Source organism: Sus scrofa, chromosome 13 (assembly GCF_054392235.1).
Source record: "Sus scrofa isolate SSC_HxYL_T2T_F1_AM1 chromosome 13, Sscrofa_HxYL_maternal_Yorkshire_Landrace_v2.0, whole genome shotgun sequence".
Classification (NCBI taxonomy): domain Eukaryota; kingdom Metazoa; phylum Chordata; class Mammalia; order Artiodactyla; family Suidae; genus Sus; species Sus scrofa.
The window spans coordinates 43,336,427-43,363,301 of record NC_139395.1 but is presented as its reverse complement, the minus strand read 5'-3'; the positions used below and the strand labels follow the sequence as shown (position 1 = coordinate 43,363,301).

At 44.3% G+C, this 26,875-nt stretch overlaps 1 protein-coding gene across 5 annotated transcripts in view; it reads right to left on the bottom strand.

Annotated features, from left to right (window-relative positions):
- The window catches only part of LARS2 (leucyl-tRNA synthetase 2, mitochondrial), a 167,539-nt gene that overhangs the window by 84,663 nt on the left and 56,001 nt on the right, over positions 1-26,875 (bottom strand). For all 5 annotated transcript variants that reach the window (XR_014822944.1, XR_014822943.1, XR_014822945.1 and 2 more), the window contains exons 6-7: positions 16,683-16,772; positions 7,053-7,196 (exon numbers count right to left, since the gene is read on the bottom strand). Coding sequence is in view for 2 of the 5 variants with exons in the window: in XM_084988037.1 (XP_084844163.1) it covers positions 7,053-7,196; positions 16,683-16,772 (234 nt within the window). In the remaining 3 variants the exon portion in view is untranslated. The remainder of the gene's footprint in view (positions 1-7,052; positions 7,197-16,682; positions 16,773-26,875) is intronic.

The window sequence follows — 26,875 nt, the reverse complement described above, 5'->3', positions numbered from 1 at the left end:
AATTTAACAATTAGTTAGCTTTGTGAGACAGGGAGTTAAAGCCAGATCCTGGCGATGGGAGCAGAGTCTGCTATTTCCAAAAAAGAGGCAGTGAGGCTTGGGGGAGAATGGCAGGAAGCTGGCTCCAAGGGGGTCTGAGCTGGTCTGAGAGTCCTAGGGTCTGGGGCCATGTGGGCTCTGCCCCCTACCGCTCAGAGGCTGATAAACTGTTTTTCACAAGGAGGGAGGAACAAGGCCACCCTCAGCCTGGACTGACCACCGAGAAGCATGGTGGGGGTAAATGCAATCACTGGGCTTTTAAGGGAAAACCCTCAGAGTAGATAAACCTCAGCAATAGCATCGTTAAATCTGGCCCTAGTCTGTGTCCTCACAGCTTTTTATCCCAATGGCCTTGCAGAGAAGCTGACAGCTTGTTAAAGGTTTCTCACTTGTTCCTCTTGGTTCTCAGAAGCTTTGCTTCCTCAGCCAGCATCTAATCTGTGCACATGCACACCATGCGAAGGCCCAGGCTGAATACATGAGGCAACATTGGGGCCAAGGGTCTTTGGATGGGGGGGGGGGAGAGCAAGTCACCAAACCTCACTCACTGATCAGTCCTTTTGCAAAGTTTTCTGAGAGCACTGGGTGACCGGATGCTGCTGTGAGGAGATGTTTCCCACATCACCTGGGATCTGGCTGCTGCTCTGGGGCTGGGGGAGGATCTGAGGGCAGGAGCAGAGTGCTGTACAACAGCCCCCTTTCCAGGAGACAGCCAAATGCTTTCTCAAGCAACTCAGGGCCTCAGGATCAGAGCCAGGGCGCCCAAGGGTCCCCATTCCAGAGTTCAGGGGAGTTGTAAGCAACCAGGGACACATGTTGGGGACTAGACTCTTATTTATTTATTTTAGTTTCTTTTTGGTATTGTTGTTGTTTTAAATGGCTGCACTCTTCGCATATGAAAGTTCCTGGGCCAGGGACTGAATTCGAGCCACAGCTGCAGTAACGCTGGATGCTTTAACCCACTATGCTGGGTTAGGGATCAAACTCACACCTCCACAGCAACCCAAGTTCCTGCAGTCGAATTCTTAACCCACTGAGCCACAGCAGGAACTCCAGAGACTAGACTCTTGTACTACTGTTCCTCTAGGGCTGTCTTTCTGCTCCAGCCTCCTCCTTCACTTTCCCAAAGAGCTCCTGTCATGAACCTCACTCCCTTCCCTCACCTCCTTGCCTCTCCAACACCAGATTTTCACTCTTTGCAGGGTCCAATAGGACCAGTGCATTCTGGTAAAGGCACTTTTACTTTGCCTGCAAACTCCACTTGCAATCTGGAGAGGAGAAGCACAAGGGGCAGGGAAATGTGGGCTGATGACCTGCCATCCCTCTTGATTTCACAAGGCCTCACTGTCCGCTTCATGACAGCAGAAATTCTACTTGGAAGTACTTGTAAAGCGTGAAGTCTCCTGCATGCCTAGAAGGCAACAAAGTGCTCTCTTGCAGACACTGTGCACCTCTCCTCTTTCATCTCGATCCTCCTCATGATACCGCCTCAGACCACTTGGGCAGAGCTGGGGGCTTGTCCTTGCCTCCTCTCACCCTCCTGCAGTGTGACAGTGGTCCCAAAGGCTGTGACCTCTCATGTCTGTGACTGGCTCCTGCACTAGCCTCCAAGCTCCCAAAGAGCAGGGACACCAGCTTTTCTCATCTGTAGTCTTAGCACGTGGGCCAGGCACTTAATAACATCTGGGGAGAGAAAGACTGGACTCAGACTACCTGAGAAGTGGGACAGTGGGGTGAGAGGTCAAGCACCCAGATTTGAATCCCAGCACTGTTACTTAAGACCAGTGTGTGCCTCCGTTTCCTTATCAGGAAAATGGGGATAACAGGTGGCCCTACCCTGCAAGGAGTAACGTGAAGGTTCAATAAGATGGTGTAAGTAAAAGCCTGAGAACTGATCAGATCAGGGCAAGCAGGGAGGAAGGGGGAGGTGATCACAGACTTGGTTCATATTCCAGCAGTTGCCAGGTAACTCCAGAAAGCTGAGAAAACACAGGCCCCAATTTTGTGTCAGGGCTGTCTAAGCCCCATCATCTAAACGCCAAAGCGGAGCCCATGTATAGGGCCCCAGTGGCTGAGGGCCTGCAAAGAGGCAACACACAAATCGAAACCTCAAATCTATTAGGAAAGTTCAAGTGGAAAGCTGTCTCTCTATTTGTCTCGCCTTCCAATTGTCACCCTGCAGACAGGAAGCGAAGCATTCATTCCATCAGGCTCTGGATCCCTTTTGCCTTCTGTGTGTGAGTCTCCAATCTGCCCTCCTCCCCTTGCTCTCAGGCCACAGTGCTGCCCACAAGAATCCTCCCACACATCTCCGCCAAGATTATTCATGTTCCTCAGATACTCCTCCTGCCAGTTTTCTTTTTCACAGAATAAGTGGCTGAAATCACTTTTAACGTTTCATAAAGCAAACAATCCTAGGAAGACTGGGTGGGGGGTAAAGGGAGAAAAATCAAATACATCACAGAACGGCCTTAATAAAGGATTTTTATATTTCCGAGTTCCCTGTAATTTTCACATCAGGCATCATCTTTATAATTTGGAAGCTAAGTGAATGAAAGGAGGGCTCCTCCACAGCCATGCTCCCAAGCAGACCACCAGCTGTACATCACAGAGGCAGCTCACAGGCTGCGAAACCAAATGTAAATCCAGAGCTCTAAAGATAGCTGTGGCAGGCCCAGCTCACTGGCCATCCCAGCATCCATTCCTCATCCTCTTCCTCCAACCGCCTTGACTGCAGAAGCCAAAAATTGTGAGACTACTTTCCTAGTCTCCCTTGAAGCTGGAGGTAGTCACAGGACACAATTGGGGCTAAGAGAACATCAGTGAATTTTGCTGGGGGTTTGTGGAAAATTCTTGCTTTCCAGTCACTCACACTGCCTCTACTGCTTCTTTCTGTCTTGACTGGAAATGTGATGTCGGGAGCTGCAGCAGCCATCTTGCAACCATGAGTAGATGGGCAGGAAAGGCCATGAGAACCATGGAGATGTCAATGCAGAGCCCTATCCCAGTTTGGTCCCAACAACTAGGACTTCTTATGTGGGAAAAGTAACCTCTCATTTGTTAGGCCACCATAACTTTGAGTTTTTAGTTACTTGGCAGCTAAAAGCATTACTGATTCACTATCTCATCCTTATCTATAAAAAAGGACCTCACCACTAATTCAACACTATTACTGCCATACCAGGTTTTAAAGTAGATATACTGTCTCACTTGATCTTCTTTGATGTTTTGGACCCATTTATCCAAGCATCATTATTTGTACATCTCTACTCAAATGACTCATGGCCACTTTAGGGTCAGGACAGTGTCTCTTCCAGGACTCCCTATCCCAGGAAGTACCTTGATCATTCACTTAGTGTCCAAGTTAGGGTCTTTTTATCTTGTACACACTCTCATCTAATATCACTAAGTTCAACAGATTTCATCGTCTAAATATTTTTCTAACCTACCCATTTCTTTCCACTAACACCTAAGCCCAAGTTATGCATACCTGCACCTTTGGAATAGCTGTCTAACTGGTCTCTCTACATTCATACTTGCCCTTTCCACAGTGAATTTAGAAAAATACAAATGTAACCATGTCATTTCCTCCCTTATAATCCTTTAATGGTTTCTTGTGGCCCCCATGATAAAGTATACATTTCTTAAGATTTAAATGGTGTTGCCTGATCTGGGCCCTAACCACCTCTTAAGCTCCTCCAGCCCTATCCTGAGTCTCTCCTCTTGGCTGTCTGAGTTTCAGCTCTAATGTCATTTCAGCTTCTAAACCTTGTCATTTACATTTCTGTTTTAGGGCTACTACTTATTATGTTCTATATGGGGGGAGGAGGTTCTCCTACGGCTCTATGGCCTACTTAACCCTTTCTCATCCCTCTGCAGCCCAAACAATACATTTTCCATTTCAGATGTTGTACTTTACTGTTCTAGAGTTCCAGTTTTTTTTTTTTTTAAACAGTTCCCATTTCCCCTGTTTACCCATCTGTTCATTCATTATGAACATCTTTTCCTTTAAGTTCCGGACCATTTATATAATAGATGTCTCTGTCTTTATCTCCCAATTCCAACACTGGGACTATCTCAGGATCTATTTCTATTGGGCTGGCCCCTTTTCCCCTCCTTTATTATGACTCACAATTTCCTGATTCTTTGCATGTCTAAGAATTTTTTATTATATGTTGGACATCACAGATGAAATTAATCTTGCATCAAGTCTAGATTATGTTGTTTGCCTTTAAAGGTGTTGAGTTTTGTTCTGAAAGTTCCTTTTGAATTTGTCATGCTTACTTTAATTTTTTTATTGAGATGAGTCTATTTTGATTTTGTCCTTGGTCCTAGGGTATCATCCACACCTGTAATACATAGCCTTTTTTGGGGTCTCAACTACATACTTTTGGCTAGGCCATAACTCCAAGGTCTCAGAGACTGTGCAGCCCTCTGATATCTCTGTTCTCCTCTCAATCCCATAGCAATCACTTTCTATTAGGCCTTGTGGAGCTTCACTTTGTGCAGGTATGGCCCTCAGCCAAAGTCCTGCAGTGAACATAGATTTCTGCCCACCCCTACCACTCCCATGCCACTCCCTCTTCTGGTTTTCAGGGCAAACCTAGCACTGACCTCCAAAGGTAGATTTTTCAATAATTCTGTATTGGAGTTCGGCAAGAACCAGGCAAGTCACCATGGTAACTAAACATTTCTACTGAACAGTTGAAAATTCACAGCTGACAGTTTAAAGAATAATGCCACTCAGTTAGGTTATTACATTTCCAGTTAGAGGTTAAGGTCAAAACAAAAGAGCTAATTAGGTGGCCTTTCCACCAATGCCTATTACAGAGTTATCTGACAGGTCCTTGAGGTGACCTGGCAACCCTCCCAGGAATGCAGTGGACCCTAACTGTCAGCAGGGAGGGGCTCCCGCTGCCTAGGGTATTACAGAAAACAGTGTCCTCAGCTTTCTTCTCATTTGGGCTCTCAAAACTACCAGTGTGCTTAAAAGGAGCAAGGTACCATGTTAACAAGTTCTAATGAGTAGTCTTCCAAATCCATATGCCATTCTCTGCTACATTCTGAATAAATGGAAATGGGAAAACCGTCTCATTTAAAGCATGTCTTTTGAGTGAGAGAACTAGAGGTCATATAACCATATGGCATTGGTATTCTGAGTTGGTGTACTCCAGTTCTAACTCAGCAAAGTTTTGTAGTGATCAGAAGTTAATTATAACTTTGTGCTTTCTTTGCATATAAGAAGTACAGTATGGGATCCAACCCAAAGTCCATTTCAGTCGAGTACTGCATCTCTGACGGAAAAACCCATGGGCTATCATGGAAGGTACAACTCTCCTTACGGTGACGACCACAGAGTAACAACTTCCATGACACACCATCAGCAGACTTTCATGGTGTCTTTACCTTTTCAGATCCTGCCTCCTTCCAGTCTTAGGCTAACACAGAGATCATCAAAATGCCACAGGAAATGTCCCTGATTTGCTCTGATCACTTCTCTCTGGCTCAATTCCTGAAACTTGGTAAGCTCAAAGACTATCTTGTACAGACTGGTTCTGGCATACCCAGAACAGGTTATTTTGCTCAGTCTAGTGGTGACTTAATAAGCAAGATCCCCCTTTCAATGGTCGGTTTTATCTTGAATTCCTAAAAACATGAAGAAGCAGAGGCACCTTAAAGATTACTTGGGGACCTTTCACTGACAAGGAAACGGAGGTGCAGGGACTCACACTAGCTTACACAGTTAACCAGAGACACAACAAGAGTCAAAGTCCATACAGATGGCCAAAAAACACATGAAAAGATGTTCAACATCACTCACTATTAGAGAAATGCAAATCAAAACCACTATGAGGTACCACCTTACACCAGTCAGAACGGCCATCATCAAAACGTCTACCAACAATAAGTGCTGGAGAGGGTGTGGAGTAAAAGGAACCCCATTACACTGTTGGTGGGACTGTAAATTGGTGCAACCACTGTGGAAAACAGTATGGAGATTCCTCAGAAAACTAAAAAGAGAACTACCATTTGATCCAGCAATCCCACTCCTGGGCATCTACCCAGAGAAAACCACGACTCACAAAGACATATGTACTCTGATGTTCATTGCAGCACTATTTTCAATAGCCAAGACATGGAAACAACCTAAATGTCCATCGACAGAGGAGTGGATCAAGAAGATGTGGTACATATACACAATGGAATATTATTCAGCCATTAAAAGGAACGAAATACCGGCATTTTTAGCAACATGGATGGATCTAGAAATGATCATGCTAAGTGAAGTCAGCCATACAATGAGACACCAACATCAAATGCTTTCACTGACATGTGGAATCTGAAAAAAGGACAGACTGAATTTCTTTGCAGAACAGATGCTGACTCACAGACTTTGAAAAACTTATGGTCTCCAGAGGAGACAGTTTGGGGGGTGGGAGGATGTGCTGGGGTTGTGGGATGGAAATCCTGTGAAACTGGATTGTGATGATCATTATACACCTACAGATGTGACTAAAAAAAAAAGTCAAAGTCCAAAGCTTTGGTTCCTGGCTTCATTCACTTTCATCCTGGCCTTCCCTCATGGAGACTGCCATCTCTTCACTCCTTTTAGTGAGTGGACACTTTGAAACATCGTTCTATCTTTCTGGAGGTCTTTATTAGAACTACATAGGTAAGGATACATATTTCCTTTCTAGCTTTATGCTGATATAATTGCAGATAAAGATGAATGTCTTTTGGCCTCTACGGCAGTAAAACACGATGTGTCGAAAGATCAGCAAACAAGGGCTTAAATGACAGCCAGGTGCTATTCTTGATTTCCAACCAAAGGACCCAAACCCAACATCCTCTAAGTGAGTGACCCTGAGGCTCACGTGGTTCCTGTCTGTGCACCCATGGCTCTAACAGCTCTTCCTAGAGTTTACCCCCAACAGTGAGACTCTCCAATACCCAGAAAGACCTTGGTGTTGTCTGCCGACATGTATGCATTATGTGTCCAGGCTGACACTCACCTTTGCATAAGCAGTTGTCTTAATAAACCACTGTCTGAGGTACTTCTGTTCCACCTTTGCTCCAGAACGCCACGAACAGCCATGTTCATCCACCTGCTCGTTGGCAAGCACTGTTTGATCCACTGGGTCCCAGTTAACCAATGCCTGTTATAATTCATAAGACAAAATGGTGCAGTCTGGTGAGCATACTGAATAGGATCACATTGAAGTTCCTTACATGTGAGGAAAGGTCTGCAGAGGCAGTATCTCTGCTCTGAGACTTGAGGGCCTCTCCCTGGAGCATCGCTTGGCAAGGAGATCACAAGCAAGCTGTAAAAAAGAACATGAACTACCTCTGGGCTTTCATCTTTTTAGAACAGGTTTGGAAAGGAAAGCTGTAATCATGTGCCTAACTCAAGTTTGGTATCTGCTTGCATTGGTGGTTGGAAATTTTAGTAAGCAGAGGAAAAGAAGAAATAGTGGTACCTAGAACTTAGCAGAACTGGGTTACTGTAGGGGAAACAAGTATATTTATTTTAATATAAACAGCTAACACTTACTGAGTGACTGCCATGGGTTAGATGCCATGCTAAGTGCTTTACTAAGGTTGGCTTTTCTAATCCTCACAACCATCTTTTGCACTAAGAATATTATCCCCATCGTGCAGAGGAGGGACTTAAGGAACAGAGACATTAAATAACTTGCCTAAGGTCACACAGTCAATAAGTGACACAGACAAGGTAGGAACTCAGGTCTCTAGGAACTGTAAACATTTTTGCAATTTTCAAAGACTTCCGTTTAAATTAAGGTACAATATACATGGAGTAATGTGGAGAAATCTAAGGTGCGCAGCTCAATCAATTTTTACCATCACTTATAACAAAACATAGAACATTCCCAACACTCCCAGAAAAATCTGTTATGCCTTCTCCCAATCAACATGTAAAGGTAATAATATTCTGAGATCTACCTCCATAGATTTATTTGGCTGACAGAACCTGTGGTCTCTACCATGATGATGTTTCTCTCTGTAGAGTACTTTTGTGTGTGTGTGTGTGTGCTTTTTAGGACTGCATATGGAGGTTCCCAGGCTAGGGGTTGAATCGGAGCTATAGCTGCTGGCCTACACCACAGTCACAGCAACTCAGATCTGAGCCGCGTCTGCAACCTACACCACAGCTCACGGCAACGCCAGATCCTTAACCTAGTGAGCGAGGCCAGGGATCGAACCTGCAACCTCATGGTTCCTAGTGGGATTTGTTTCTGCTGCACTATGACAGGAACTCCTCTCCATAGAGTTCTAAATCATTTTTACCTTTATTTAAAATAAAGACCTCTGGATCTACATTTATTCCTTTATGTTTAGGTACAACTTAGTACCAAAAGATGAGTTTGGGCAGTAAAATACATATTGTTTTAAAAATTTTTAATAAGAAATTCTAACAAAAGGTTGTGCTGAATATTGTCCTTTATCTCCCAAATCTCTTCCCACCTGTTCTATACCCTGGAAAGCTGCCCCTGTGCCTACATTAACCAGGACCCTGCCCTCTGGCTGGGTTCAACCAGTGAGAGACACCCTGGCCTCTTCCCAGTTGGGCCACAGCCCCTACTGGGCAGGCCTTGCCTATCGCTCCTGCTACCACTATCCCAGTTCCAGTAAGGGCTCCCCAGTGTCACCCCTGCCACCTTGGGTGGCAAAAACTCCTTCCGTTGCCAGTGCCCAGTGCTTGATGGTCCCTTGTGTGTTTCCCTAAACTCTGCACAGAAAGAGTCTTTTCATGATATTCTCTTCAATGACTGCTTTCAGGTAGGCCCTCTATTTCCTGCTGGGACCCTGACTGATCCAGAGACCTCTCTAAAAGTTACATTAAAAAGCAGGAGTGGGTAGAATCTAACCCATCCATGGGTGGTTTTACAACTAAAATGTAGTACATCCACTGAAAAATTTAAGCCTGTGAAGCCTAGCGGTGGCGTGGGAAAGACATGCATTGAATGATTCCCTGCCCCTCATTCTAGGGCCCCCAGGTCCGTGAATCCATAAACATAAAGAGACAAAATACAGGACAAATTACCTTAGACCTCAAAACTTGTGGTGAATAAACCAGTAGTGACTTATTTATCTATTTTCATTGCCTGTATTGGGGGAAGGGTACCAGTTAAAATAAAAGATAAAAAGAAAAGCCAAGTATTGTTTATTAACCAGGACAGCTCTTTCGAGAGGCACTCCCCCTACCAACCCCCCAAAAAAACCCATGCAGAACTAAAAGGATATAAAATATGAAAGGGAGAAGAAAAGTCCTATATGCCTTCACCCCTGCCTCCTGCCCTCAGATGACATGGAGAAACAAACATCCAGCATTGCAGACTGCAAAAACAAATAGGGCTTTATTTTCTTATCAACATTCCCCACACGTCCTGGCATCTCTCAGACTCTAGGTTACAAAATGCAATAGGGAGATGTGCTCCTAAGAGGTTTACACGTTATAATAAAACCCTGATGTTGAACGAAAGACAAATAAAAGCGATACACAAAAGCAATTTTTCTCCATTGAAAGTCTTGGAGGGACAGGAAAAACACAAAGGAAATAAAGTCTCAAATCCAAGATGCATCATTGTGAGAACCCACTTGGGCTTCTTCCCAGGACTGCGATCCCCCCTCAGGCACAGAGCTACGGGACTCAGACAGCCTTTCCACAGGGTGGTAAAAATGCAGGGCCTATGGGGTCCAGGAAGTACAGCAGGTGCAGCCTCTTGAAGCCCCAGAATTGCTTCAAACTCCCTCTTCCAGGTCTCCTCTGTTATATAATGGCCACTATCCTACAGCTTCCCTTCAAGCCACGGTCGGTCTTCCCTCATCCAGCATCCCTGGATTTTCACATCTGAACACCTACTTTGATGGACGTCCTGATTTTTAAGCAAGCACAGTACTTGCTACGTAGAGCATGGTTTCTGGACAACTTTACTGACTGTAGTCACTTCCCTGATTGATTATGTTTTTATCACCTCCTAAAGCCAACTCCATGCTTCTTAGAGTTCCCTATCTTAACTGTGAAATACAGCCTCTCTCTGTATTTTGAAATCAACCTGAAATCACTAAAACACTTGCAAGAACACTGAACTCTAGTCAGTTTTGCCCCGTTTCCTTCACACCAGTTATCTAGCAACATCACAGACGAGCCATTCCAAATAAGAGAACTTCCCCAGTTGATCAAGGGTTAAACACCAGGATTAAGAGTGACTTGTGAGATGCTCAGGAAGTGTTTTAGAAATGCACAGCACAACACAATTCTAAACACAACTCTGCCATGTTCACAGGATCAATTCTGCACAGTGACGGTGGGTGCCCCGATATTTTTGCCTCCTTCCCCTTTCTTGGCGGTTAGGCTTTTAGAGGTGTGAGTTATGATGGGGTGCCCTGGGGATTCTCAAGGCAAAATCACCCCAATTTTGAGTTTATCAGCTCTCCTTTCTGCACCACAGCAGCCATGGTACCCACTGTCCCAGCAGGCCTCCTGTTCCAAACCTCACCCTTTCTCATCTGGAGGTCCTGCTCTCTCCTGAGACCCTCCTTCCTCTTTTCTCCCTGGGCCTCACCTTTTACACAGGGTGCCAGTCCCTTCTAGAACACATCTCCCATTAGCGTGCTTTTGTCTCCTGGCCAAAGCATCACTCTTCAGGCCTTTGGCTGTCCTCCATCATTTTCCTGGCTTCTTTCTCCTCAATCTTTGCTTTTATATGACGGAAGACCCTTTCTGAGTCTCCTGTCATGCAGCTTTAGCTTTCAGGAGGCTGGTAAAATATATGTTCTAGGGTATTGATTTTCTCAAGGTCTATTAGCTTTTTTCTTGACAAAAGCACACTTAATTAAGGAAAACCACACAGATCTTATTAAAGGATCTAATTCTCAAAATCGATCTTGCTCCATTCCATCCAGAATGGGCCTGAATTTGGACTGAGTCCAGAATGGGAGGGTGGAAGGTTCCCAAGGCCACCACCTCCCAAAGCCACCAGGGGGCGGACTGGGAGAGGCTGCCTGCTAGTGCACCATGTTTCTTTAAGTGTGTTTCCTGAAAATGAGGCCACGCTGCAACTCTACCTTAGAAGGGTGAATCAGCACTACCAGCATCTGCCACTGAACTCATGGAGATAGCAAAGTCAAACATGTAGATTAGGTGGCTCTCCACAGTTCCCCAGAATGTCCAAGTAGACCACAGCATCACTCTTCTCTCTGCCAACTACATCCTCGGAATCATTTTTGTTTTCTTTAAACCAGAGAGGTGAAATGAAGGTACAGCTCTCTATATTCATATTTTTGGATTGAAATATTTTTGTTTTGTGAGAGCAAGAACAGATAGCTCCTTTTTGCAACGGAAATGAATGTTTTAATGGACAGTGCTTGTTACAAACAAAAGATTCAAACACTCTAGTTTTGTTTCATAATGCTCTGCTAAGATACTTTCCCCAAACGTCCATTTATACAGTTTATAGCCAGGTGAATTTAAGGATTAAGACTGTCTTCTATTAAAAAAAAAATAAGTTATGACAACGCTGTTAGAGGAAAAGTATTACTATGTGATTAATTTTGGCTAAATATGCTTTACAAAGTATGCTATATATAGTCTTTCTAAAGTAAATTAACTTTCTAATGTTAATTTCAAAAGTTTACATTTTGAAATAAACCCCAGAAATAGAATCCTAACTGATATCAATATATTTTATGTTCTAAGCTTAATTTGAAAATGGCTATCCAATAAAAGGAGATTTACCTGGAAAAAATAGCTTGCACTAGAGCTGACTCTGATCTTCAAACAATGCACCAAGTGTGCATATGTGTACTGTATTTATGATTCTTGCTTAAGATCATATCATTTAATAATGACTTAAAATTAACACACCAAAAATATTTTAGTCAACAACTAGCAATAAAAACACTATCTTTCTAAGTGAAAACCCATGAAATAATCTACATTGTTTTTCTATAATACTTTCCCATAGTCAGACTGTTTTAATATTAGCCAAGAAGCCTCAGGATTTTTTAACTTTCTATTTTTCCAATTTAAATATCCTAGTGATTCTGGGTAATTGCAGGCACAATCAGGGGGGCATTTATTGAGCACTGTACTCTGTGCCAGGCACTGACCCAGCCTCTCCGCAATCATCCACCTGTTTAATCCTTATAACAACCTATGGAGTGGGGAGAACAATCGCATCCCAAAGATATCCACGTCCTATGTCACCCAAAACCGGGATGCCCACGTTACTGGCAACCAGAGAATGTTACCTACATAGCATGAAGTGAAGGATTCTGAGATGGGGAGGTAACCAGATAGGCCCAAAATAATGACAAAAGCTCTAAAAAAGAGTCAGAGTCAGAGAGAGAGATGTGATGGAAGCACAGGTCAGAGAGATTTCAAGAGGCTTTGATCTGGCTTTGAAGATGGAGAGAGGTCCAAAGTCAAGAAATGGAAGCAGCCTGCAGAAGCTGGACAAGGCAAGGAAACAGATTTTCCTCTAGCGCCTCCAGAAAGAAGACAGCTCGGCCAACATCTTGATTTTTAATCCCAATGAGACCCATTTCATGGACCTCTGATCCCCAGAACTGCAAGACAATAAATTTATGTTGTCTTAAGCGACCCAATTTGTGGTAATTTGTTACAGCAGCAGCAGTAAGAAATGAATACAGGCTGTTCCCAGGAGAGAAGTATTCAGAGGGAAAAGTGGACCACATTCCCCAGGGGCCTGCACGGCACAGGCGGAGAGAGGGAGGAGTGTCACAATGATTGGGAACAACTGGGAACAGAACCATCTGGAGCCAGCAGCACGGCTGTGCCTGAGCATGGGGGAGGGGGGGGGTTCCCCTGGCACCCCTTCCATCTTTAGAAAAGTTCAGCTGCTCAGATGCTGCATGTGACTGATTGGCTTTGGATCCAACCCAACAGTGATGAGGTTAAGCTTCCTATCTTGGTTTGATGTGCTTAGAACCGAAGCGGCATGAATAGACCCAGAGCAGAGACAGAGAAGCAAGCGTCCTGTGATGGAATATTACAATAAATACTCAATATATTAAAAAAGTCAGCTTAAGTGTACAATAAATAGATACAAGAAAATCAGGTGTCCCATGAGGGAATACTACCCAGCCCAGCTAAGGGCTCCATGCAAGGAACGTCAACACTATTACATTAACATGTTACATCATTTCATATCCCCTGCATATGAACAGTAACCACACAACTGAGGATAGGCAACATCAGCTAATAATGATGCAGTGTACAACTGCTGAGACTCTTTAAAGAGTCATTCACTCTTTTCTATGTTTGATCTGCAGGATACTCCCTGCTTTGCCACAGCCTTTTCATGTCTTATAACTTTGATTTTTGTTTGTCTTTCTTACTGTCACTTGGAATACATAATGTAGCTCACAGTATCTCACTCCCTCTGCCTGGACCCATGGGTGATTCCAGTGTGGAAACTCCTTTTGGATGTAATTATGATCCAACTGGAGCAAGGGACACCCCTCTGAGAAGGTGTCTCTGTCATGCTGCTAGATTTGCACCCAATCTGCTGATTGGAGGGGAACCTGATGATTTTTCCTACCAATCCTCTTCCTACCCTTTCGCTTCTGAATATTGAAAAACACTGTTAAGAAAAATTACCCAAAACTTAGAAATGGGAAAAAGAGATTGGTAGGTGTCCCTTTAGTGTACACTGGGACTGGCTAGCACACCTACATCCCTCAAGGACTATCTGATTTTCTTGAGATGTGTACCTTTGTTTGACTCCCTATTCACTATTAAGTTACTTTACAACCTTGCCAGGGTGCAAGAAGAGAGAAATTCTTGAGTTTGTAGGAAACTCATAGCAACGCAGATGCTTTTTGTCTGAGAGTGATGCGAACAGTTCCCATGCAATGACAACACAAATCACTTGTGTCTCACAGACGGTCCGGAAAAGTAAGTTTATGCCTTGTGGTATATTAAGCAGTTTTGGTTCTATGAGCAAATTCATTTCAGCATACCCTTGGCTCTATACATTGCCTTTTTGTGAAATCTCACTCAAACCAGTCTTAACATATAACTGGTTCTCTCACCAATGAATTGAATAAAATCTTTTATACATGTTCATTTTGTATTTGTATGGGAGTCATATTTTTAACTTTTGAAAATTATAATTTAACAACATAAAAGGTCTGTTGTAGTTAGGACTTTGGACAGGTACTTCTGTCTTTCAGGACAGGAACAGCTATGGTTCTGTTAAAACTGAACCATAGCTGTTCCTGTCCTGAAAGAAAATTGACCCAGGAGGATTTACAGTTGTTGAATATTAGTGTGATTCAGTTTTATAAAGTTCTCACTCTAAATTCATCCCAAATGTTAATGGGGACTGAATACTTTCTTTAAAAAAAACAACCCAAACTGGGAGTCCCTGTTGTGGCTCAGTGGTTAACGAATCTGACTAGGAACCATGAGGTTGTGGGTTCGATCCCTGGCCTTGCTCAGTGGGTTCAAGATCTGCCGTTGCTGTGAGCTAGTGTAGGCTGCAGACTCAGCTCAGATCCTGCATTGCTGTGGCTGTGGCATAGGTCAGCGGCTACAGCTTTGATTAGACCCCTAGCCTGGGAACCTCCGTATGCTGTGGATGTGGCCCTAGAAAAGACAGTAAGACAAAAAACACAAAAGCAAAAAAACCAAACTTGGGAATTCGATTAATGAACCCAACTAGGATTCATAAGGATGCGGGTTTGATCTCTAGCCTCGCTCAATGGGTCGGGAATCTGGCATTGCCGTGAGCTGGGTGTAGGTTGCAGATACAGTCGGGTCTGGCATTGTTGTGGCTGTGGCTGACTTGACCCCTAGCCTGGGAACTTCCACATGCCGCAGGTGTGGCCCTAAAAAGCAAAAAAATAAAAATAAATAAAAAACAGAAAAACAAAAAAAAAACCCAAATTAACGACATAATATTTTAAACAACCAACATTTTAATATCCTTAATTAAGAGATGAGAGTGGGGTAGGGTTGGTATACTTTGTACAACAGTTCTCATGGTGTGGTACATAAACCTCTAGGGTCCCTGAGACCCCCTGCAAGGGGTCTGCAGCTCAAAACTATTTTTATTATAATAATAATGTGCGGGTAAAACATCCATTCACCATACAAAATAAAACAACACATTTTAATATAATAGAGGTCAAATAGTTCATTGATGTTTAGCTTCAACCTTGCAACTGACCTTTCAGAACCCATCACTTGTTGAGTTTTGGTATAGTATCAAAGGAGAATGCTCATAATTGTCTGAAATGTTTATTAAAATACTCCTCCACTTTAGGAGGTTCTGTCCATCAGTTATTCTAATATTTAACATTATAATTTTAAATAATAAAATTATACTACTTCAGGAGTTCCCATTGTGGCTCAGCAGTCAACAAACCCAACTAGCATCCATGAGGACACAGGTTCAATGCCTGGCCTTGCTCAGTGGGTTAAGGATCCGGCATTGCCGTCAGCTGTGGTGTAGGTCGCATATGCGGCTCAGATCCTATGTTGCTGTGGCTGTGGTGTCGCAACCTGGGGCATATGGAAGTTCCTGGGCTGGGGTCAAATCAGAGCTGCAGCTGCCGGTCCACATCACAGCCACAGCCACGCCAGATCCAAGCCGCATCTGTGACCTATGCTGCACAGATCCAATGCCAGATCCTTAGCCCACTGAGCAAGGTCAGGCAACAAACCTGCATCCTCACAGACACTGTGTCATGTTCTTAACCCACTGAGCCACAGTGGAAACTCCCTTTTCTTTCTAGAAAAACAATGATTAATACAAGTACTCGTCTTTATAAGACGAAGCAGTGTGATGTAATCCACAGAGTAGTAAACACAATTCTATGTCATTAAATCCCTCTGGTCAAAAGAGAACATCTCAGAGTGCTCTTGTGGCACAGTGGGCTAAGGATCCATTGTTGACACTGCAGCAGCTTGGGTCACTGCTATGGTGTGAGTTCTATCCCTGGGCTGGGTATTTCCTTATGCCAGGGTGCAGCCAAAAAAAAAAGAGAACATCCCAAACATAAAGGTACGAGTTTTCTACTCGATACTTCAGAATCTTCTAGACCTGACTAGTACTTCTCTTATGTGAAAGCAGATTCTCTTACGATGGGAACGTTCTACATGTGTGTTGTACAACGCTAGCTACTAGCACCTGAATGTGGTGTGACTGAGGACCTGAATTTTTAATATTATTTAATCTTAATTACTTTAAACTTAAGATTCAACAAGCACACGCAGCTAATGGCTATCGTTATACTGGACAGTGTGGTTCTAGGCTATGTGATGAGACTCTTTCTCTCCCACCATTGAAGGCTCATCCACTATTACTGAGCTCCTGTTATAAGAAGCATTCCATTACTTGCGAGGACACTAAGTATGGGCACTGTGATTATAGTTCTCTAAATCTTACCTCTCTCTTCCCAAGACCCAGCAAGGAAGACATTATCACTCTTAGCCACTCCCTGGGCCTGCTGTGATTCAGTGCATGAATGAGAAGTTGTTTCCATTTTCACTGCTACTGTGGGTTTATTTTACTTCTTATTTTATAATGATGTCTTCTAAGAAGATGGAGAAGGTTTACAGAATTTTTAAGGCATAGCTAACTTTATCTTACCTCCTTTTGATAGGCCAGTCCAGCTTCATAGAGTTTAATAAAGAGATACTGAGTCCATCTATAGTAATCTGGTAAACACGTGGTTATTTCCTGCCAAAGAAGGAGAGAAATCATGTATCTGGACCATTGCCAACATTCCTCCTCCCAAAGTATGCATTGGGTTTGCAATTCAACTTTGAAAAGCAATCATACTGCAAAGATATTTATCAATCTATAATCATTTTACCAATTCGTAAAATAAGGGAAGAAGCAATTGATTCTGGGAAGAGAGTTGTTATTGAAATGTCACCTTCACCTTTCCCAGATCATGTTTAATGATGAGAAACTCAACTTGAGTGTTCTGCACAGCTCCAGCCACCCCCTGTTGCACCCATGCAAGTAACAGGTGAATTACATTGTGCAAAATTGGGTATTACCATTTTTGTCAGCATAGACATATTTGGGGGTCTATGAAGCCAATTTGCAAATGTAGTAAATAAATTCTGGAAGCAATCACAAAATTCAAGAGGAATATTTGCCTGCTTCAGTAGGATCTTCACTTGAAAACAAACCTGTGTTTCTATATATACCCGGGGCCTGGTACCTCTTTTAGACTCATTATATGCCATTTATCCCATTATGTGAATCAAGCTGTAGTCTACTTAGGAAGGCCTATTAAAAACATTATCAAATATTAAACTGAGTGAGAAATCACCTGGCTTGTATTTCGAAGCCTAAATTGAATGTTCCCAATATTTCTGTCCTGAAAACACATGTGCTATAGAGTCTTTAAAATCAGATTATTAATTATCCAGCCAATAAGATTTAATTAGTTAATTAACCACTGAGGTTTGCAGCTAATGAGGTCAGTATGCACCTCTACACTGTCACACTGTTTCAAGTGCTCTTCTTTCAGTTCAATGAATAGCAAGGAGTTCCTTGGTGGCCTAGTGGTTAAAGGGTCAGGTATTGTCACTGTTATGGCTTGGGTCACTGCTGTGGCGTGGATTCAATCCCCGGCCTGGGAACTTCTGCATGCCATGGGCATGGCCAAAAAAAAAAAAAAAAAACCAAAACAAAAAACGAAAAAATGGATGTAGGGCAGGAGACATTCTAAACGGTTCTGTTCGTACTTGACTATTGACAAAGGGCCTACTTCTGTCAAAAGTGCAAAAAACTCAGTCTTTCCTCAGATGAGTAACTGAGGAGAGAGTTTAAAGCCCACAACAGGAGGGCAAGTGTGGCAGGAACTGAGCAAGGTAGCAGGTAAATTCCTACTGCCCCCAGTGGGTGATATTTCTGATGTAAGGTTCCTGGGTCCTTTTACATGCTCTTTTGTAAAAATAGTTTGGTAATAGCTATTAGAAAACAAATAAACTCTGATCATGGGCTCCACTCACCCCTGCAAGGCAGGGAGCACATAACCAGCCAGTCTAACAGCTTTGCCCACACCATAGCTGTCCCCTGCCAATGCCAGGGCCAGGATTTCTGAGCCACGCACACACACAGCCTACTCCAGCTCTCAAGGCTCCACAGACATCAAGTCCATAGGGCACTGTACACAAGGCGCTTTACCAACACAATAATCAGACCAGCACCCTGTGGGAAGGCTTGCTCCCCCAAACCTCCAAACTCATCCTCATCCCATCATCTCTTCCTCAACAGCCACCCCACCCCCCACCCACCCCACCGTGACCCTGGCACAGACAAGCAACTTAAGAGCTTCCATTTCTAACAAAACTCAGGGCAGGGGCTCTATTTGGTCTATTTCATTTTGCTCATCATGTACGCTCGGGTCCTGGCACATTAAGGCACCCCAAGTTGGTGCTGGATGAACAGTAAACTAAATAGATGGAGGAATGCCTGCATGTTCATTTAAATTTGTATCCCTCATGGAGGTTTCATAAACTCATTTCAAATCACACCAGTCCACAAGATGACATGGAGAAGGGAATGCGGTAGAGATAAGAGGAATGTGGTGGAAATATTCCCAGACCTTGTTAGTGTAGACATATTTTCAAAATTCTTATCCTTTAGAGGTCTAAAGAAAAAGGTGAAGCAAATATGACAAAATAATGACAACTGCTAAATCTAGGGGTTGGGCTCTTTTCTCTATTGTGCTGTATATTTACGTCTTTCAAAACAAAATATCAAAATACTCCTAATGAATGTGTACATATGTATATATACATATATATTTTCTCAGCCCCTGAATCTGTTTCCATAGATTGAGAGTAAAAATTGCATAGTAATGGAACAGCAAGGTAATCTTCATTTAGGTTTGGGGTTTTGAAAATCACTTTTATCCAAAATAGAAAAAAGATGATAGATCTAGTCAGGGGGAAAAAAAGATAAGTTATCCAACTGAGCATTAGCCTACTTTCAGTCAGATGTGTGATGCAAAGTACATTGGCTTTGGAAGTGCCAGCTCTAAGGTAAGGTGAGGAGTGGGGGGTCCAGGCCCCCTTCATTCCCCTGCCTTCAAACTTGGGTCCGGCCTGTTTTATTTCTGTTGTGCTTCTGCACATGTCATTTGAAGAAAAAGTAACATTAGCTGCTAAAAAAAGACAACTTGAAAACCAGAGCCCCAGGACTGTCACTCCAATCCCCACAGCTGTGCTTGGCAACGTGTTTACCTCACTTGCACTGCTCCCCCTGCTAAAGGGTTGGAGTCTCCTGTCTGGAGGAGGCTGGGGGTATCTTGAGGATGGGAACTTCTGGCCCTGCCCATCCATTTCCATCTGCTGTGCTCAAGGCCCAGCCTAGTCCTCAGTACTGCCCGCTTGATGAAGAAAGGCCAGAGCAGGCGTCCAGTCTCCAGAGAGCCATGAACACGGCTGGGGCGGGACCCTGTCAGAAATGCATTTCCTGAAAAAGTTATAGAAGCTTTCTGGAACCTCCCCAATTTGCCTTTTTTTTTTTTCCTTTTCTTTTTTTTAGGGTCGCACCTGCAGTATATGGAGGTTCCCAGGCTAGGGGTTCAATCAGAGCTGTAGCTGCTGGTCTATACCACAGCCAGAGCAACACAGGATCTGAGACACGTCTGCAACCTACACCACAGCTCATGGCTATGCCAGATCCTTTAACCCACTAAGCGAGGCCAGGGATCGAACCTGCATCCTCATGGATGCTAGTTGGGTTTGTTTAACTACTGAGCCATGACGGGAACTCCATAATTTGCTAATTAAAACACACACACACACACACACACACACACACACACACACACACACACACTCAAAAACCCTAACAGCTATTTCCAGGCTTCTAATGCCTCAACTCAATAAAAATCATCAAAGATATCTTTCTGAAATTAAATTGCCTAAAAGCTTTAACTGTAGTTGACTGGCTAGAAATTGAGACTTCCTTTTCACATTTTGGGAACTACTTATTTAAAACCCAGCCCTGAGGACAAAGGTCTTCCGGGGTTTCAGCACCCATGAAGATGTCACGAGCCCTTCCCTCCTTTTTCTAAAGCAGGGATTCTCGATGGGGAAACTTCTGCTCCCTGGATAATGACTGGAGACATTCAGTTTGGAGTAACTTGGGCGGGGCGAGGGGGGGCACAAGGGGAGGGAAGTGCTATGGGCACTAGTGGGTGGAGGCAAGGGATACTGCTAAAACCCTACAGTGCACAAGATAGCTCCTAGAACAAAAAATTATTCAGCTGCTAAATGTCAATAATGCCAAGGGAAGAAACCCCATGCTAAGGGTTTCAACCTTTTTAGTTTGAGTCTGCAACCACAGACAGACAGATGAGGGGGAATGAGTCCAAGCAATTCTCTGAAAGATATTCCATAAAAAGCAATGAAAGGTCCTTGGGAAAAGGAGAAACAGAGAAAATCACCTCAGGTTTCCCTTCTCCAGCTGGCATGACCCCATCTCCGTTGAACACATTGAGCAGTGCAAGTGGGATGCTGCACAGGGCAGCCACCGGCCCTTCTGCTAACTCTGAGACCGACAGAGGGGAGACCTGGCAAGTCTGGGTGCGGCAGACAAGGTCTGAAGCTGCTCTGCCTGCATAATGCTGCTCACTGGGAATGAGTGACTGACTTTACCATCTGAATTTTAAATCATTTAGTATGCCTCCAAGTAGTTGTCTGACTTGTAAAATCCCCTGTCATAAATTCATGTAATAAATTTCCGATTTTGAAGTTAGAGAGGCATACAGTTTTTCATGATATAACATTGGTTTAAATCCTCACCCATGAGAGAGTTGTTGAACGAAGAAATGTTTAAAGATCATGCACTGGCACCCGATCTACAGCACCCAAATGTCTAGGCCCAGGCCTGCCTGTACTGCAAGGGGGCGCCTATGTCAGTGGGGTGGGGATTCCTGTCCCCAGGTTATAGGAGGGTACCATCTTGGCAAGACTGCTCAGCGAGACCACCAGGGAAGCCAAAAGAGGGCTGTTCACTCTGTTCCCAAGCCCCTTTCCTTCCCTGTGCCTTCCTTTGCCCTGCTTTCCAAATAAGCTGACACCTAAGTGAATGCATCCTTGTTTTTAAAACAAAAAGGTAATTCAAAGTTATAGCTCCAAAAGCAACTGCAACTGGGCCACACTCCACATAGATCTATATAAAGATGTCAACTTTTATAACCCCTGAGCCCTAGAAAGCACAATCTAGCTGCCAAGAGACCAAATTTACGCATCTGGGATCTCAACCAGACTCATTCCTCCACACTGCAATTTTATATTCAACAATGCTGAGTTTTTAGCATTAGAAATATTTTGCACATCCACAGCCACACTCAGAGTCTGACAGAGAAGGTGACACCCCCTCAGAACATAAGTGGGGATCAAAACAGCATCCTCTGAGGCCTGTCACCCACACCTCAGTGACTGCTCAGACTGCTAACCAAGCAGACTTGCCACCTGCCTGCCCACAGTGACTCGGCAATGACGAAGCCCAAGGAGGCTGAGCTGCAGAGGCCTCCCCGACTGTCCTTGACAGAAAACGGTGTTGTTCTGCAAAGGAAGAGTCACAGCAGTCGGTTACCTGCTGTGTACATCACTGAGGTGTCCTCAGGCTGACTGACACTCCTTGCTCCAGGAAAAGAGCATGCATGAGATAGTGATCCAAGGGAAAGACAACCTACTTTGGGCCACCTGCGTTCAGGTCCTTGTACCATCATTAGTGTTGAGGCCCCATCCAGAAGAGAGGGGTGACAAGGTCCGTCTGAGGGGCTATAAGGACCAATTTGGCAACGTGTGCAGAGCTCATGCCAGGCACATAAGAGGGATTGATGCTGCTACTTCCCTTGGCTTGACTCAGTGTGTTTTGGGAGGAGGCTGGGCCATCTCCACACCCCTCACAGAAGTGGCTGGCACCTCTCACTAGGCTGCTATGACAGGGTGAAAGGGGGAGGAACAGACAGGGTCAGATGAGCTTGCCATCACCATCCTTTACCAAATACTGGCTTTCTGACTAAACAGATACAGACCAAAGAACCCTGACAGAGAATCCACACAGGGCTGCTCCCAGTCACCTCTGGGGGCAGCACATGCCACAGGGAGTGCCAAACGGGTCACCTCCTACCCCCCACCCCCCTCTGCTCTGGCAGGATTTAGTTGGGTCTTTGTTACCTGGCTCCACTGGACTTTTGATGGTGTTTGGTCCCAGATCACAGAACCTCTAATGTCACTCAAAACCACTGTGCATGTAACTGGCATTGCAAGCTTACAGTATTTAGGTTAGCTATTAGGATTTAAGAAAATGAAACAAACAAAACCCGAGGCAATATGTTTATCGAGTTTGATGGCCCTGAATACCAGAAAATAAACACAGGAAGGAAGGTGAGCAGCCACTGTGCATCAGTTCCCAGCGACAAGGCATCGCCTCCCCCTCTCCTCAGTCTCACTGTGAGCCTCTGGCCTCCAACACAACCAATCCTGGAAACAGAGGAGAGAGGTGGGTACTCACGTACCTACTCTGTGCATTTCTGTCATTTGCTCTTTAATGCAACAGATCAAAAGAAAATGTACTGTAATGGCCTTGCCTTTTATTGCTTCCCAGGTTCTCTAATTCTGAAGGGGAGGGGTTCTGAAAGCACAGCCCAGCTTAAAGGCTAAAGCAGCCTCAGGACTCATATTGTACAGCTTAGGAATAAATATACATGCTGCATCAGATGTTCCTCGTTGGTGATGGTTCAAGGTTTCAGTCCACAGCTCTGTGCACCTGCTGTGTTGGAAGAAGGGAGCAGGAGGCGCTGGAGAAAAATCTGCCAGCATAGGACATGTATGGCGGCCCCCCTCCCTCACTAAGTCCTCTAAACTTAGCACTGGCTCTCAAACTTGGTTGCACCTTGGAATGGAGCTTTAAAGATTACTGATGCCCTAGTCTCACCCCAGCCCCAGAAATTTCACATGCTGCAGGACTGAGAACCACCACAAAGAGGTTCTTCCCAAATACATCTCCCTCCCAAAAACCGCATGAGTGACAGAGTCCTGCCCTGCCCTGTGTCTTCACAGAACTGAATGAATCAGGCTCTGAGGGGAGCTAAGAGCTCAATTAAGCCCACGTGAGATTTCTAACCACCGCCCCACCCAGACTCTCCTAGTACTTAAAGTCAATCCTCACTCTCCATTTTCACAAAACAAACCTAAGAAAATCATAAGAAAGAACCATTTTGAGCCCACCTCCATCTAACAGATACAGAAACTTGATTGTAACTACGTGTGCTCAGTGATCAGCTCTTTGAAACTACCAGGCTGTCTGACAGCTCATCTTTCTTCCCAGAGGAGACATGGTTCTGGAAGGGAAGCTGCAGAAAATGAACAAGAGTGGCCTGGCCCTCCCCTGGGGCTTCACAGGAAGAGGAGGGAGGAAGACGGCTAACTCCTCAGTCAGAAGCTCCTAAAGGATCCTCAGGCAGGAGGGGGCGTAGAGATTGGGGGCCGGCTGCTCAGGCCAGCTGCTCAGCAGAGCCCTGCCCTGGAGTCTTAACTAGCAACTAACAGGACACACTTGCTCCCAAAGTGCTCTTCTCTCTCTCTTCTCCTCTCCTGCCCCAAATCCCAGGTGGCCTGAAAAGCTGCCCAGCCCTGGGGTGGCGGAAGCAAGACGGGAACCAGATCTCTGGGCTCAGGGGGCATCAGGTAGTGAAACAGCCCCTTGGGACGTTCAGCCCAGCCTGACTCAGACACACGCTCCAAGGGGCTCAGAAGGAAGGGAGGGGCTGGAACACTCTGAGATAAAGGAATACCACAGGAATATTCTTTTAGGAACAACAGCAGTAATAATAATAATAGCAGAAACATACCAGGTGCTAACCAATTTGGGGGCCCGTTTTGGCAGATTAGAAACATCTCAGTTCTTGTGAGGCCAGCAGTCAGTTATTAGTTATCAAATGTGGACCTGACCTCCCTGTTTAAAATTGTAATTCACCCCAGCCCTCTTGACCCCCTTACTCTGTTCCACCTTTTTTTCTTTCCATAGCACTCATGACCTCCTAACATAGCCTATTATTTAATTATTTATTATGTTTGTTGCCTGTCTCCCCTCCTCGCAACCCCCAATGAACTGCAAGGTTCCTCCATGAAAGAAAAAGTTTTTGTCTTTTTTTCTTCCTAGTGATATATTCTAAGAGCCTCGAACAGTACCTGGTACAACAGATGTTTAATAAATGGCTGTTGAGGAGTTCCCGTCGTGGTGCAATGGAAACAAATCTGACTAGGAACCATGAGGTTGCAGGTTTGATCCCTGGCCTCGCTCAGTGGGTTAAGGATCTGGTGTTGCCGTGAGCTGTGGTGCAGGTCGCAGACATGGCTCGCATCCTGCATGGCTGTGGCTGTGGTGTAGGCTGGCAGCTACAGCTCCGATTAGACCCCTAGCCTGGGAACCTCCATATGCCCCAAGTGCGGCCCTAAAAAGACAAAAAAATAACATAAAATAAAATAAATGGCTGTTGAATGAATAAATCATTTTACCTTTCATAGAACTGAGACCCAAAGTAACTTATTTAAGGTCATCTGGCCAGTAGGAGGCAAAATTAGGATCCAAACACGGGTCAGCCCGTCTTTTTAAGCCTTCCAGGCTGGATCTTTTCAAGCAGGGAAAGATACATGAGCCAAACACATACTACATACAGTTAAACTGGTATTATAACTGTTTACATAGTTTTCTCTCTGTTGAATATTTGTAGAATTTGCACTAAAGCTAGAACAAATGAAACGGTTTAAAAACTGTATCTCTGTCTTACATAAATACTATAAAAATTTTTCTATAAGGGAACATGATATTTGATACAAAATGGAATACATTTATTGTTTCAATTATGTAATGGAAAAATGATAAGAATACTAGAGAAAAAGTTCCCACTGTGGTGCAGTGGGTTAAGGATCCGGTGTTTCTGTGAGCTGTGGTGTGGGTCACAGATGTGGCTGGGATCCAGCAATGCTGTGGCTGTGGTGTAGGCTGGCAGCTGCAACTCTGATTCAACCCCTAGCTTGGGAACTGGGTACAGCCCTATAAAGTCAAAAAAAAAAAAAAAAAAAAAAAAAAAAAAAAAAATCTGACTGTAGCAGCTTGGGTCGCTGTGGAGGCACAGGTTTGATCCCTTGCCCTGGCATTGCTGCAGCTGCAATGTAAGTCACAGCTACAGCTCAGATTTAATCCCTGGCCTGGGAACTTCCACATGCTGCAGGTGCAGCCATAAAAAGACAAAAAAAAAAAAAAAAAAAAAAAAAAAGAACAGATTACTAGAAAAAAAAAAAATGCCAACATATAAACAAATATTGGGTTGCCTCAGGATGACATTGATGATCATGGGTGATTTTCATAAAATGATAAACAGTTTTCTGAGCTTCACTGATGCTGTACAGTTACTATGTATTACTCTGGGAATTAGCCAATGGCTTTACAGTCCTTGAAAATGTTTAGATTCAAAGGAAGAAGAAAACCAAAGAGCTGAGTCTACAATGATAAGACCCCTGACCTGGTGAGGAGCTTTCTAATGTACCTGGAATATGTACCTCAAGATCCACCCAGGAGAGTTTAAAGGGATTAGAGATGGCCCTCTAAAGACAAATGTCCTGGAGTCACCATGGAGGGGCACGCACACAGCCACCTTCAAGGCCTCCGGACTAGCCTTAGTATGTATCCACATAACCAATTCTGATGACCCAGGCTCCAAAGAGAAGGATCTGAGCTAAATGCAGAACCACAGGGGAATACAATGAGGGAGGAGGAGTGACTGTCCACAGTCCCTGGGTAAGAGGCTCAGGCTGAACTACCCCCCTTCTGAGTTGCTATTGTAAGAGTGTAAAGGGTGAGAGTTCCCATCGTGGCACAGGAGAAATGAATCCCATTAATATTCAGGAGGATGCCGGTTCAATCACTAGCCTCAATCAGAGGGTTAAGGATCCTGAGTTGCTGTGGCTGTAGTGTAGGCCGGCAGCTGCAGCTCCAATTCAACCCCTAGCCTGGAGTTTTTCATATGCAGTGGGTGCAGTCCTAAAAAAACAAAAAAACAAAAACCGAAAAAAAAAAAAAAAAAAAAAAGAGTGCAAAGGGCCAAGTGGACCTGTAAGTAATGCAGGCAAGTTGGGGGGGGGGGGGGTACAGTGACAGGGAATCAGGAGGTTAGGGCTCAGATCCCAGGTAGGGGCCATGTGATGCTAAGCAAGTGACTTATCCCTACATGTACCTCATTTTCACCCTAAGTTGTGGCAGGGGGCCTCTAAGGTGGACCTCCACGATCCTTGCCTCCCGGTATATTCTCACCCTTATGTTGACCCCTTCCTTCGAGTGTGGGCTGGACCTAGACACCTGCTTCTAGTAAGTAATGGGATGTCACTTCCAAGATTAGGTTAAAAAGGGACTGTGGACCTGTCTTGGGCATTCTCTTTCTGTGTCACTCTCTCCTTGCTCTGAAGAAAGCTAGTCGCCAGCTGCAAGCTGCCCTATGAAGAGGTTTATACGGCAAGGAACTAAGAGAGGCTTCAGCCAACAATTGCATGGTACCAGCCTTCAAACCACATGAGTGACCTTGGAAACAGATCTTACCCAAAATAAGCCTTCAAATGAGACCTCAGCCTCAGCCTTGATGGAAACCTTACAAGGCCTTGTGGCAGAGGATTCAACTATACCACACCTGGATTCCTATTCCATAGAAGTGGTGAAACAATAAATGCTTATTGATTTAAGCTACTATGATTTGGGACAATTTATTTGCAGCAAATAAGACAACTAATACATTTATAAAAGGGGGC